This window comes from Callorhinus ursinus, unplaced genomic scaffold, assembly GCF_003265705.2.
Source record: "Callorhinus ursinus isolate GAN/ISIS: 27379988/994484 unplaced genomic scaffold, GSC_fseal_2.0 scaffold21, whole genome shotgun sequence".
Classification (NCBI taxonomy): Eukaryota; Metazoa; Chordata; class Mammalia; order Carnivora; family Otariidae; genus Callorhinus; species Callorhinus ursinus.
The window spans coordinates 28,981,394-28,996,141 of NW_027397083.1; the positions used below are offsets into that span (position 1 = coordinate 28,981,394).

The following is a 14,748-nucleotide window of genomic DNA, read 5'->3' on the forward strand; positions in this document are numbered from 1 at the left end:
ATGGACAGGACCAAAATTTACAAAAATCTGGCTTACAGAAATAGGACCATAAATGGATTCTCTAAGGAGATGAGACCCATTATCAAGGTTTATCTTAAAGGTCATGAAAGTATGCACAGACATCTCTTGCCACAAAAGCTCAGGTTGTAGATTAGAAAATAATTTTTTTTTTTAGATTTATTTATTCTAGAGAGAGAGAGTACACACGTACACACGGGAGGGGAAGGGGCAGAGGGAGGAGAGAGAGACTCTCAAGCAGACTGCACTGAGCGTAGAGCTCAAATAGGGCTCGATCTCACAACCCCGAGATCATGACCTGAGCCTAAATCAGGAGTCGGACGCTTAAGCAACTGAGTCACCCAGGCGCCCCTTGGTGCATTTTCTTATGGGCATTTCTCTATGTACTCAAAATTAATTTTGGGGGGGGCACCTGGGTGTGACTTTGGTTCAGGTGACTTTGGCTCAGGTCATGATTTTAGGGTCCTGGGATCAAGCCCTGTGTTGGGCTCCCTGCTCAGTGTGGAGTCTTTCTTGTTTCTCTGCCCCCCTCTACCCTGCCCGGGCTCTCTGTCAAATAAATGAAATCTTAAAAAAAAAAAGAAAGAGGGATGCCTGGGTGGTCCAGTCGGTTAAATGTCTACCTTTGGCTCAGGTCATGATCCCAGGGTCTTGGGATCGAGCCCTACATTGGGGTCCCTGCTCAGCAGGGAGTCTGCTTCTCCCTCGCCCTCTCCTCCTGTTCATGCTGTCAAATAAATAAATAAAATATTGAAAAAAAAAAAAGAACATGCACCGAGCAATACCTCAGCAGAGTGAGATTTGGTGGTAAGGGTGCAGAACCCCCTTCTATTTTATATACTTCAATACTATTCAACCCTAAATAATTATACTTTCATAATATTTTTTAAAATGGACACCAATGGTAATGATCTTATAGGTCATTCACTTTTCACAGCTCTGTTCACCACAGTTAGCTACTAGAATCAGAGAAATAAATCTGAGTAATAAAGGACTTTGAACTCTAACACCTAGTGAACCTGAATTTGACACTTGATAAGAGGGTAAGTCCAGTGAGGTTAAATGCAGACATTTTGGTAATTATAACTAGTGTATAGCTGAATCTTGTTTTTTAATCCAATCTGACAAAATCTTTGTCTTTTTTTAAAATTTTTATTATTATTATTTTTCCCTAGGCAAAGAACTTTATTAACCTTGTTTCAAACTTTATTCCCAGGTTTCTTCAGCTTAATTAGCTGCAAAGAATGAATTGTGTATAAGCAAAAACTGAAAAGAGCTGCAGTGTCCAAGGGGCTTGGGCTTAAAAATAATAGAGATCTAGATTTTATTGGATCCATGAACAAAATTTTAAAAAGCAGTCATAATATAAAATAGCAGCTTCCAGTAACTTCTTCAAGTTTTATCTTCTTCAGAAGTTGACTCAATTCAGTTTGCTTCATTCTTGGAAGCTTCATCAAAATTCTCCACAAGATCTAGAACTTCATCATCATCCTCTCTGGTAGCAAGTGGCGCTTTTCCATCCACAGATTGTTTGGGCAGAGCTTCAGCCAGTCTCCTTAAACTAGTCAGACCGCCTGCACCGAGTTGGTTTAGGATACTGGGTAACATTTCTGTCAGCTGCTTTGTCTCAGCGTGGCCTGAATGGTGAAAGCATTCACGGCCAGCGATGCCTGAACTTCCGGGTTGTTAAAGTGGATCACTGGTCCTTGGTTTGTGAACATATTCACTTCTTCAATACCACAGATATTGCTTACCCCTAACTTCTTTAAGGAGAACTGAAGTTTTTTATCATCTGCTGTAGCCATTCTATGAACCACCTTCTTTCGGTGAGCAGTTCCTTTACCACCGGTGCACACTTGTGCTTGCAGTTCGGCAAGTTTCTCCTGGCTCATGATAGTTTCTTTCATCTTGTTGGAGCAGAAATGGGACCGTGAGGGGGAATAGGGTTGGCGCTCAGGGGTTCTCGGGCAGACCAGCTGAGATTAGGTGCACGCACGTGGGGACCCAAGACAGCAGCCAAAATCTTTGTCTTTTGAAGTGCTGTTTACATTTAATGTAATTGCTTATAGGTTGGGTTTAAGTACTATTGTGCTATTTGTTTACTCCTGTGACTACAGAAAAGTGAAATTTAAATTTAAGCCAGGATTTATCTTCGACTTCAGTCTATTCCTAGTATCAGTCATCCCAATAAACAGAGCAAGTTGCTAGGTGGCCAGAGAGAGTGTTTCTCACGTTGTACTCTTAATGTATTATTGGGGGGGCAGTGAGGAGCTGGATCTGAGGCTCTACCTCAACATGTGCAATTCCACGTTTGTCGCGTGTATTAGGAACTCTATGAAAGACGATGGAAACAGGATCCTTTGGTTTCAAAGCTGGAATTCTAAAGTCTTTTCAGTGACTTAATATCCCCAAGCAAGAACACAGACTGCAAACTGAGGCTGACTACCCCAGAGCCAGGTTCTAGGCAATGCCCCAACTCTGGACAGTTTAAGAGCTAAAAATAACTAAGATTCCCTTGGCCTCAGGAACTGGGAGAACAGCTGAGTCTTCAAGAAGCTAAACTGGGAAAGGGCAGAGGTAACACCCTGAGGAATCCCGTGCAAGTCTTGACACTGGAAACAGCATATCTAAGTTTAAAACAGGCAGCTTTCCATCCCAGGGCCATTGTTGGCTCCAGATGGTATATATACTGACTGGAAATCACTTTCTGGATTAAACTCCCCCCTCCCCAACCCCAGAGGAGTAGGCTATACCTTTCTATCACGAGTACAGATGTAAAAGCATTCTTTAGTTCTCCAGACTGACGTGGGCATCACAACGTAGCTGTTCATTTTGTAGTGTTTAAGTCCAAAGCAGACTAGCACTACTTTCTGCTTCTTTCCAGGAGAAACTCATTCTCCTAAGGCAGGATGCGTGTTTTTCTTTTTCTTTTCAGATTTTACTTGGCAGAGAGAGACACAGCGAGGGAGGAAACACAAGCAGGGGGAGTGGGAGAGGGAGAAGCAGGCTTCCCACCTGAGCAGGGAGCCCGCTGCAGGGTTTGATCCCAGGACCCAGGGCTCATGACCCGAGCCAAAGGCAGAGGCTTAATGACTGAACCACCCAGGTGCCCCGAGGATGTGCTTTTGTTATTACGTTTTGCAGTCCTCTGGGATAATGGGACCCATTAGGCAGACTAACTCTATACTGTGATTTGATATAAAAGCAAAACAGAATAGAATCAGATAGGAATAAAAGGGCAGTCAAAAGAAAAACTAGCTGGGGCACCTGGGTAGCTGTCAGGTAAGCATCTGCCTTCCACTCAGGTCATGATTCTGGGATCAATCACATCAGGCTCCCTGCTCAGCAGGGAGTCTGCTTCTCCCTCTCCCTCTGCCCCTCTGCCTACTTGTGTTTGTTCTTTCTATCTCAATCTCTCATATAAACAAATAAAATCTTAAAAAAAAAAAGAGAAAAACTAGCCAATGGAGGCGTGAGTTGGGGAATAAAAGCTTCCAACTTCACAAGGATCTTACCCTAAGGGACTGCAAAGCTTAGCAGTTTGGGGTAAATCCCAGCTCTGCCACTTACTGGCTATGTGAATCTGGGTAAATCACTTAACATCTAAACCATTTCTAATTTAAAGACAGTAAAACAATCTGTTGAACCTACCCACTTCACTGGTTATTGTGAGAATGAATGAAGTTAGATAGAGCCGGAAAGGGGCTATGGTTTTCCACAATGGGAAGGTAGGAAAGTAACAGGCCTAAACGGCAGCCAAAGTTCACTTTAGAAAGACTCCAAGGATCAAATACTTTAAATACAAGCTAGACATGAAATTGAGAGCTATTTCAGGTGAATTCACCTTCTTAAATCCTTCATTTCCCGTGAGGCTCGGTCACATACCTTAAGAATGTCTTTACTCATCCCCTCCTATTTACCAGAACTCCACTTTAATTTGGACCTAGTTTATTATTAACCTACCTGGATTATTCCAAAAGACTTTTATGGGTTTGGCCTTCCTAATTGCCAGACTTTTTATCAAAAACAACCAACCAACCAACCCTCATAAAACAACTTCCTCAAAATTTTCTCTGACATAACCCATGCCTAAAGGGTAAGGTCTGAATTTCTTACCTTGGCATACAAAGCCATTCTCAACCTGAATTACACTGATTTTCTCACTTACTTGTCATTCCCAACTCTCCAATCTAACACACTGGGGGTCTTTTTCCAAGCCCTCACACCTTCATCAGGCTTCTCCCTCTTCAACCTTCAAGGCTTAGCTAAAATATTACCTTTAGTAAAGCCTACCCAGTTCCCCAAAATGGTTTCTTTCTTCAGGCTCCATGACATTGATCACTTAATTTTTAACAGAGCACTTATTTACACCTGCCTTTCCCAACAGATATACTCTTCTACCTACTCCATTGCTACTGCTTGGAGTAGCTGTGGTGATAAGACACTTGAAAGGCACTTTGTACAACAGTAAGGTGTAAGAGGTTACACTATTACTCTACTGATCTGAAGGAGAAATGGGAAGCCCCTTTTCTTTTTACCAGTTCAAAGTCCTGTTGAACTTTGAACTGGTAAAAGTTCAAAGTTTTGGCTTGTTGTAGCCGTTATATGAAAGATGATCAGCGTTTTCAGTTATGCAATCAATCAGTCACAAGGATGGAAGGTACAGCATATGCAATATAGTCAATGGTACAGATGGTGACAGGTGGCAGCTACACTTGTGATGAGCATGGCATAACATGTAGAGCTGTCGAATCACTATGTTGTACACCTGAAACGCAGATAACATTGTACGTCAACTGTACTTCAATAAAAAAATTTTAAGATAAAAAGGAAAGACAACCAGCTTGTACAATGGCTTTAAAAAAGAATGAGTGGCCCACCCAAGTAAATATAACACATGAGAAACCACAAGATGTCTTAACAGTTAAGAGTATGTATAAAAAGTTTTACTTTTTTCTGTAATTTTTAACGTAAGACATCTATAAAGTTTTAGATAAACAGTGAATTTGATCCTGTTAGGAACAAAATATGGCATAATTCCAGAAACAAGAAGGTATCTTTTTTTTGTTTTTCCATTTAGGCTTTTCAGTCACTATGCAATGATTATCGACTCGCCAAGGACAGTAATAGTCAGATACTGGAGAAAAGGAGATATGAGAAACATCTTTTATTTTTTTCTAAAGAGGTGAAAATAAGTAAGATTTCTTGTATTTTTCACTCGTAAGATTTTTTAAACTCTTAAAAATGCAATTTCCTCTTGTCAAAGCACATGCCATCTTAAAAACAAATCTTAGCAATGTACATTTGCACTCAAAGAAAAACATGCAGCGCCATTGTCTTCTGACAAAATTCTGCATAAAAAAACCCCACGCAACTTTCTGCAAATATGTTCCCTCTTAATCATTTAGGGACTCCAAACCACAAACATTCAGTGCAACATTTATTGTTTCTTATTTCCGTAGGAAACACAGGACCAATGATGTCTTCTGACTATAACTGTTTCCTGATGGTTGAGCAACAGTCTCCTTCTGCTTTACTTTAAAGTACTCTCTTAACTTGCTGATGTAAGGTACAACTAGAATTCAGTACAGCTTGAGGATCCAAGTGGAGGATGGAGGAGAAATACTTAAGGTGTACCCTGTGCCATACACTTAGGAAAAAAATTTATAAAGAAAAAAAAACACCTCAGATTTTATCAATGCACCCTTTTAAAAAGTTTTTTTTTAATTTCTGAAAGCAGCTTAATGTGAATCAAAAGCAGTTCCTGAGTAACTGCAGTAAACAGTGTCTCTTTAAAATATATATGTGTATATGTATATATGTGTATATATACGTATACATATATATATCTGCAACTTAGCTCATTTTGGTTCTGCCTTAATTTACCTCCCCAGCTTTGAGTTTAGTCACAGTTCCTTTCCTTTCAGTTCACAATGTGCAAGTACAACAGCATCAGCTCCGAGAGTTGGCATGGGGCAGATGTTTGTCACTTCTGGGTGATCATTGGCATGTCTCAGGCCAGGTTTCCAGAGTCACTGCAGGTCACAGTTCTCCTAATTTCACAAAGCCTGCGAGAGCCACAGATACTTCACGTTTTCTTCATCAGACGCCGCGACTGCCACTTGTGGAGCTTGTTGTAGGCCGTCTGCAGCATCTCTTCTATGTGACTTACCAACTGAAAAACAGAGCCAGACACTTATGCAGTAACTGGGCAAAGGCTGGGGAAGCTAATGCTTCTGATCCAGATCTGGCACATACTTCAGAATGCAGTTTCCAAGCTCAGTTGTATTACCCCAGTGAGGCAACCTGTAAGCCCTCTGTGCAAGTATTTTCAGACACAATTTGTGTAAAAGGTAAGAGATGGGGAGATAGAGGCTGGAAATTTGCCTGCTCTGTCTGGGCTGTAGCGTCTTCCCTGTCATTAACCAGCAATAGGACAACACGGAAGTTGAAACTGGGCTCTAGGCCTCAGTTTCTTCTGTCAAACGAAGGAGGTGTACTAAACTGATGATTTCTAGATTTAAACATTAGTCTGTCAACTAAGGCCAGGATGGTGGCATCAACATTTTATAGAACTTGTGAAAAAATGCCTTACTCTCCTGAAGATTCTGATGTAGCAGGTCTGGGATGAGATCTGGAATCTCCTGTAGCTAATTCTGCTGCATAGCCAATCTTGTGAAGCACTTTCCTAAGTTTTTATTACTTTTTAAATTTATTTATTTGACAGAGAGACACAGCAAGAGATGGAACACAAGCAGGGGGAGTGGGAAAGGGAGAAGCAGGCTTCCCGCGGAGCAGGGAGCCCGATGTGGGGCTCGATCCCAGGACCCTGGGACCATGACCTGAGCTGAAGGCGGATGCTTAACGACTGAGCCATCCAGGCGCCCCCTCCCGCCCTTTTTTTAAAAAGATTTTATTTAGCAGTTTCCTAAGTTTTTAATGGTGTTTTCCAGCTCCAATGTTACGGAATTTCAAATTTAACTCAGTAGATTAAAGAAAATCTAAATGGTGTTAATGCTTCACATAAGTACTGTCATACCTTAGGTAAGGACTACATATCTTGAGTAGCAAAGGATTTACCCTTGTCATGGATATAACTAGCAGTCAACAGGAACACAATGATCTAAGTTGCTAATGACTCCTAAAGGAGAATGTCTTCAAAATATGTTTCTTTGGAGCTGGACAGTGTTTATGTGGTTGAAGTACAGTCTTGTAAAGTCTGCAAGTCAGTTCTGGCAGTATGCGGATAGGGACAGGAAGTCCTAAATCCTTTTAGCATGTCAATGAATTAGATCCAACCTGAGATAGAATTAAAAAAACAAAATAAAACACTCTCATTTACCCCATCTGTTATCATTATCGGGGGATGGGGTATTATGTTATTTAGTTCTGTCTGCAAAGTATATAAAAATCATTTATTTTGCTTGATGGGCACAGTGGTTCCATAGTGCCAATTAGAAGAAATGAATGCCATATCCTCGTGTGAGGTTGTACAGGCATACCTTGTTTTATTATGCAACATTTTATAGTGCATTTCAGTGTATTTTTTTTTTTTTTTTTTTACAAACTGAAGGTTTGTGACAACACTGCACTGATCAAGTCTATCAGTGCCATTTTCTCAGCAGCATTTGCTCATTCTGTGTCACATTTTGGTAATTCTTGCAACATTTTAAACTTTTTCATTATTATATTGTTATGGTCACCTGTAACCAGTGTGACTTTGATGTTTCTGCAATTGTTCTGGGGCACCACAAACCATGCCTGTAAGATGGTGAATTTAATCAATAACTGTGTGTTCTGACTGCTCCACTGACTGGCTGTTCCCCCACCTCTCCCTCTCCTGAGGACTCCCCATTCACTGACACACAATACTGAAACTAGGCCAATTAATAACCCTACAATGGTCTTTAAGTGTTCAAGTGAAAGGAAGAGTCAAACAACTCGCACTTTAAATCAAAAGCTAGACATGATTAAGCTTAGTGAGGAAGGTGTGTTGAAAGCTGAGACAGGCTGAAAGCTAAGCTTCCCTGTGCCAGTTAGCCAAGTTGTGAATGCAAAGGAAAAGTTCTTGAAAAAAACTGTTATTCCAGTGAACATATGAATGAATGGTAAGAAAGCAAAACAGCCTTATTACTGACAGGAAGTTTTAGTGGTCTGGATAGAAGCTCACATCAGCCACAACATTCCCTTTAGCCAAAGACTAATGTAGAGGAAGGCCCTAACTCTCTTCAGTTCTATGAAGGCTGAGAGAAGTGAAGAAGCTGCAGAAGAAAAGTCCGAAGCCAGCAGAAGTTGAATCATGAGGTTTAAGAAAAGAAGCAGTCTCCATAATAGAAAAGTACAAGGTGAAGCAGCAAGTGCTGATGTATAAGGTGGCGAGTTATCCAGAAGATCTAGCTAAGTTAATTAATGAAGGCAGTAGCTACACTAACCAACAGCTTTTCAATATAGACAAAACAGCCTTCTATTGGAAGATGCCATCTAGGACTTTCATAGCTAGAGAGAAGTCAATGCTAGGCTTCAAAACTTCAAAGGACAGGCTGATTCCCTTATTATGAGTTAATGCAGTTGGTGACTAAGTTTTAGCCAATGCTCACTTACCATTCAATTATCCTAAGGCTGTTAAGAATTATGCTAAGTCTCTTTGGCCTGTGCTCTATAAATGGAACAAAGCCTGGATGAGATAGCACATCTGTTTATAACATGGTTTAGTGAATATTAAGCCCACTATTGAGACCTACTCAGAAAGATTCCTTTCAAAATATTACTGCTCACTGACAATGCACCTGTTCACCGAAGAGCTCTGATGGAGACGTACAAGATGAATGTTGTTTTCATGCCTGCTAACCCAACATTCATTCTGTAGCCCATGAGTTAAGGAGTAATTTTGACTTCTAAGTCTTATTATTTAAGAAATACAATTCTCCTAAGGCTACAGATGCCATAGATAAGGATTCCTCTGAGGGATCTAGGCAAAGTAAAATGAAAACCTTCTGGAAAGGATTCACCATTCTAGGTGCCATTAAGAATATTCGTGATTCATGGGAAGAGGTCAAAATATCAACATTAACAGGAATTTGGAAGAAGCTGATTCCAACCATCATGGTTAATTTTGAATGGTTCAAGACTTCAGCGGAGGAAGCATGTGGCCCCAGAATCCTTTTTACCACAGTGCTCCAGGCAGTTGCAATCAAGAAGGCACATGAACTGAAACCCATGTGTTGTCCTTGCTCTCATGTAGGAAGGTACTTCAAGCTTCTTTCCTGATTGTTAAGTACTACTGTTATATTTTGAGAAAAACCACTTGGCACATTTAGGGAATAAACACCAAAAACCTTACTGATGAAGAACTTTCAGCTTTCAATTGGAGAACTCCCCCTTTTGAGTAACCTACTTATTGAAGTACTAAATCCTAAATTTGTGTATACTCTTCCTTCCCTGTCATCTCAGAGAGGGCTGCATAACAGATATGAAAAATGATCTCAAATCTCAAGTTGTTGCTCTAACCTTGCATTAAAAACAATGTTAAAAGTCCTGGGCACAAAGTGACACTTTCTACTCACTACCTCACCCACAGCCCTGCCCTGCTGTAAGCCATCAGGGAAGCTGAAAGCAGACCATTAGGCAGCAACTATAAGGTTTACTGTTACAGAGTAGCAATTCTGCCTTTCTTTGCAGGGTTAGGTTTGTGCTTGCTCCTCAGGTTTTCCAAAATAGTAATTCTTTAGGAACATACACATAGGTTCTAAATCTATAAAATAAAGTGTGGAGATGATTGGGGCACCTGGCTGGCTCAGCTGGTAGAGCATGCAACTCGATGTGGGGTTGAGTTCAAGCCCCACCATGGAGACAGTGTTTTAAGTAAACAAATAAATTGATTATTATAAATGCTGGGGTTAGTTGTGGCCTTGAAGAGTGTGAAGGAGGGGTAGACAAGTACTTCCCATGAATCACGAAAGAAAGGTAGACAACTTGACAGGGAATACTTATGGGTCCTGGTTTTGTTCCACTTTTTATGATGGTTTGTGGGTAAGTACTTGTTTTATTGTTTTAAAAAGTGTTAGGTATTTTATACACTCTTCTGAATGTATGATACATTTTGCATTTAAAAAACAGTACTCTTGAGGGGCACCTGGCTGGCTTAGTTGGAAGAGCATGCCACTCTTAATCTCGGGTCATGAGTAAGAACTCCACACTCGGTGCACAGATTACAAAAAAAAAAAAAAAACCCAAACAAAAGACCTAAAAAAAATCATACTCTGAGTAACAGAAAAAAAAATAAAACCCCCAAATGTCATCTACTCATTCATATGAAAACAAAGTTAATTTCATCCTTTTGCAACACAGAGAAAGAAAGGCCAAAATCACATTGTTGCCTTACATTTGTGCTTAAATACTGTCTCCGGATTTTTTCTTGGAATGGGCAGAGCTTCGTAACTTGAAATCGTTCCAAATTACTTTTCATTTTTACTACCTACAAAAAATGATAGAAATAATAAATTACAGAGAAATTCCAAAGAACCTACCGGGAGCAAGAGAAAAACACACATAGGAAGGTTACTTTTTTTTTTTTTTTACTAGATTAATTGGTTTCAGGCAGAGAAGCAAGATCTACCACCACTCAGTGATTCATGAGCACTTTGGTTCATAATTCATATCCTTCTCAATATTTTTTGTGTATGTGTATAAACGCATTTATTATACGGTTTTAAAATTTCACTTACCGTGAACATCTTTCAGTCATTAAATACTTGCCTAAATCATCATTTAAAAGTGGATGCACTGTATTTCAATGTATGCACTGTATTTCAATGTATGCACAGCAAATTTTTTTTTTTTTAAAGATTTTTATTTATTTATTTGACAGAGAGATAGCGAGAGCAGGAACACAAGCAGGGGGAGTGGGAGAGGGAGAAGCAGGCTTCCCTCTGAGCAGGGAGCCCGATGCACGGCTCGATCCCAGGACCCTGCGGCCATGACCTGAGCCGAAGGCAGACGCTTAATGACTGAGCCACCCAGGTGCTCCGCAAATGCTTCTTAATTAAACCTCTTCTGGTAGGCCACTTCCACATTTTCTTTCAGAGACAGTGGTAGAGGAACATCTCTACTGCTAAATATTAATTATTTCCTAGGTTAAATTCCTAAACATTGAATTTCTGGGTCAAAGCATTTTTTAAAAAGGAAGTATGAGTAATGGAAGAAAGGACTCTTAGCAACCCGGTCATCACTGATAATTTTAAATTTTCTGTTCTTTTAAAAACCATAGATTTAAAAAATGCTCTTTCACTGTAGCTTTAAAAATAATTTATTTGAATACTAGTGAGTATGAAAATTTCCTTAGGTTTACTAAGCCAGCTTCATTCTTTAGTGAGGTGCCTGCTAAAATCTATTATTTTTAATGGGGTATTTAACCTTTTCTCTTGTGGTTTAAAAGAGCAATCTATATAGTTAAACTATTACTATCAATACTATATTTTCCCATTTATCAACTCTCCTTTAATTGGTTAAAAAGGTTTTAGTGTTAAACAGCTAGTGCTAGATTTGTTATCAATCTCAGTTTGAATTTCATTACCTCTAAAAAATATACCAAGTAAATAATTTTACTGATGTAATTTTTCTGGGTCTCTGTTTTTAATTGCTCCAAGTGGCTTACACCTAGACACAAGTTTTAAGATGTACAATCATTAAGTTATAGAACTGGTCTGGATATCAAGTTTCTTCATCTATAAAATGAGTTTCAATATCTACTCCATTAAGATGCTGTAGGCTTGGGCGCCTGGGTGGCTCAGTCAGTTAAGCGACTGCATTTGGCTCAGGTCATGATCCTGGAGTCCCGGGATCAAGTCCCATATCGGGCGCCCTGCTCGGCAAGGAGCCTGCTTCTCCCTCTGACCCTCCCCGCTCTCATGCTCTCGCTCTCTCAAATAAATAAAAAATAAAAAATCTTAGAAAAAAAAAGATGCTGGAGGCTTAAATTAACGTATGCAAGTAGCTATCCGAGTGTTTAGCACATGGTAAACACTCAATACAATTTTTTAATTTCAAATAACAGTTCAAAGTCACACTACCACAGAGCTGGCTGTGTTTGGAAATCAATTCTGACCTTTTCTTCTAGGAATGGCGTATTAACGGGAAAGCAGGACCAGAAGTGCCGTAGAAGTTCCCCAACAGCCACATAAAGGTGTTTCAGTTCAGACTGAATATCATTTGGCACCATCTCTGCAGAAGAAAGAATTGGATAAAAGTTATTTTCACGTATGTACAATCTCTGAAAGAACAACCACTCACAGAATAAATCTGAACATGTGCACTTTGCCAATGCCAAACCAGGATGTGCTATCCTGAGATAAGTTAATGATTTTGTGACTAACAGATCTTAATTTAAATTTAAATTCCCTGGGATTCTGGAACAATTTTCAAGTTTCCCTTTATTCTAAGAGATCGGAAAGTAAAAAAGAAAGTAAAAAACGACAAAGTATTTTAGTATGGTATAGGGAGACTAACGACGTACCACTGTTTGTAATATTAAGATCATTATGAAACCTAAGCTCTTGTCTAAATAGATCTCAGGATCTATGTGCATAAAAACAGAAGTTCCAGAAATGCTCCAAAAAAACCCCAACCTAATTACTTTAGCATTCCTCCCAACTCGCTCTTTAGAGCTTATGTAAGTGAGAAAGTGGCCCCGCACATACGGTTTATGGCTTGCTGAGCGGCCCCCTGCATAAGTGCTCCTCCGGGTGACAGTGTTGTGATCGTACTACTGGCAGCACTACTTGAGAGAACCTGGAAAATGAAGACACACAAAGTGGTTTTCCTCTTCCTGCCATCTTACTTCATATTTCAGTTTTACAGTGTACAGCTTTATTCCTGTATCACAATACATAATTTATAGCAGCCAGAGTGAATGATTTCAGTGCGCACAGAAACAGAATACCTACCAGTCTTTCAGCAATACTAGGCAAGTCTCTAGATCTCAAAACTCACACTTTTGCCTAGTAAAGCCCTTTCTTAAGCACCAACTCAATTTGTGAACTCCTACCACTGAAGGTAAAACTGAGTTTAAGAAAACAAGTAAAACAACATGTTAACAACATGTACTTGCTGGCAGTTAGCAGAAAAAAAAAAAAAACCCACCCCAACAGAGCAGAAATAGATCATTTGTCATTTTTCCAAGGAAGTGAATATACTTAGCCAAAAGGGGAAAAAAATATTCCCCACTAGATCAGTATCAACAGTTAGGAAAATAATTGACCTATCTATTCAGTGACTGCCCAACAAGTGCCAGGCACTGTGGTTATAGAGGAACAAATCATTTGGTGAATAGCTCAAGTGCAGGGTTAGTATGTCTATGGCTTTTCAATGATGTTTTTATAAGCAGAAATCCATGCGTATATGAACTGGATAAAAACAAATTTTCTTTTTTTTTTTTTTTAAATTTTTTTTTATTTATTTGAAAGAGAGAGATAGAGAGAGCGTGAGAAGGGGTTGGGTCAGAGGGAGAAACAGACTCCCCGCTGAGCAGGGAGCCCGATGCAGGACTCGATCCTGGGACTCCAGGATCATGACCTGAGCCGAAGGCAGTCGCTTAACCAACTGAGCCACCCAGGTGCCCGAAAACAAATTTTCAACTTGGTGTAAGAGTACAGGACATGACAACCATGAGTCAAGGGAACATGGGAACTCATACTATTCCTATTTCCCTTTGTCAGAAATGTTATGATGTGTCAGAACCAGAAGCTTCAATGATTGCTGAGTTTGCTGACTAGCCACGGGTTGCACTCAGGTATACACACCCAAGGACAGATAACTTCTTGAGCCTTCCTGTCTCAATTCATGCGTCTCAGATATGAAATCATTTTTGGGATGCAGAGTAGGAGTGGGGAAGAATTTAAATATCTAAGATTGAACACAGCTTAAAAAAGTAAGGACGGTCTACTTGGGCCCAAGGGGCAGATGTTGGACAATTATATTCCAGAAGGAAATAGTAGTCAAATAATCCCAAATTTATTCTGTGTGCATATATATACATACGTATATTTCTCAGCTCTGCCTGTGGAAGGGACAATAACACCAGCAGCAAATGATACCCCAAAAGAAAGGAGTACACTGCACCCAGGTCTTGGTTTTTTTTTTTTTTTTTTTTTTTAAGGATTTATTCATTCTACACAGAGAGAATCTGAGGCAGACTCTGTGCTGAGTGCAGAGCCTGATGCGGGGCTCGATCTCACAACCCTGACACCATGACACCAGCCAAAATCAAGAGTGGGATGCTTAACCAACTGAGCCACCCAGGCACCCCCAGATCTTGGTTTCTAAATCTACCCAGCACTAAAGAAGATTCTGTGGCTGGGGCAGGGAAAGCATAAGATGAACCCAGAACATCTATCTCACTGTTCCATAAAGTAAGGTACTCAAAAATTGATGAAGCCATCGTCAGAAAGATACAGGAGCCAGCCTGAGGGGCCTGGGAAGGGTCTAATTGCAAAGACGCATGGGTACATTTCTGGGGGTGACAAAACTGCTTTTTTACTTGATTATGTTAGTGGTTACACAACTGTGTATGTTTATTAAAATTTGCAGACTAAAAAAGGTACATTTTACGGTATGTAAATCATACCTTGGTTTAACAAAAAAACAGCAACAGTTCATAACCCACAGAATAATGTAAGAACCCATGAATCCATTCTGATATAAATAAATATGTAAGAAGGAAAGGGAAGCTCTTCG

At 39.9% G+C, this 14,748-nt stretch overlaps 1 protein-coding gene and 1 pseudogene across 2 annotated transcripts in view; both read right to left on the bottom strand.

Annotated features, from left to right (window-relative positions):
* Positions 1-1,393: 1,393 nt before the first annotated feature.
* LOC112829621 (transcription factor BTF3 pseudogene) lies at positions 1,394-2,023 on the bottom strand (annotated as a pseudogene).
* A 3,147-nt stretch (positions 2,024-5,170) lies between these two features.
* The window catches only part of GTF2H1 (general transcription factor IIH subunit 1), a 37,650-nt gene continuing 28,072 nt past the window's right edge, over positions 5,171-14,748 (bottom strand). For both annotated transcript variants that reach the window (XM_073904888.1, XM_025878403.2), the window contains 4 exons: positions 12,714-12,804; positions 12,122-12,237; positions 10,400-10,492; positions 5,171-6,193 (listed from right to left, as the gene is read on the bottom strand). In XM_073904888.1, coding sequence (XP_073760989.1) covers positions 6,107-6,193; positions 10,400-10,492; positions 12,122-12,237; positions 12,714-12,804 — 387 coding nt within the window. In that variant the 3' untranslated portion in view covers positions 5,171-6,106. The remainder of the gene's footprint in view (positions 6,194-10,399; positions 10,493-12,121; positions 12,238-12,713; positions 12,805-14,748) is intronic.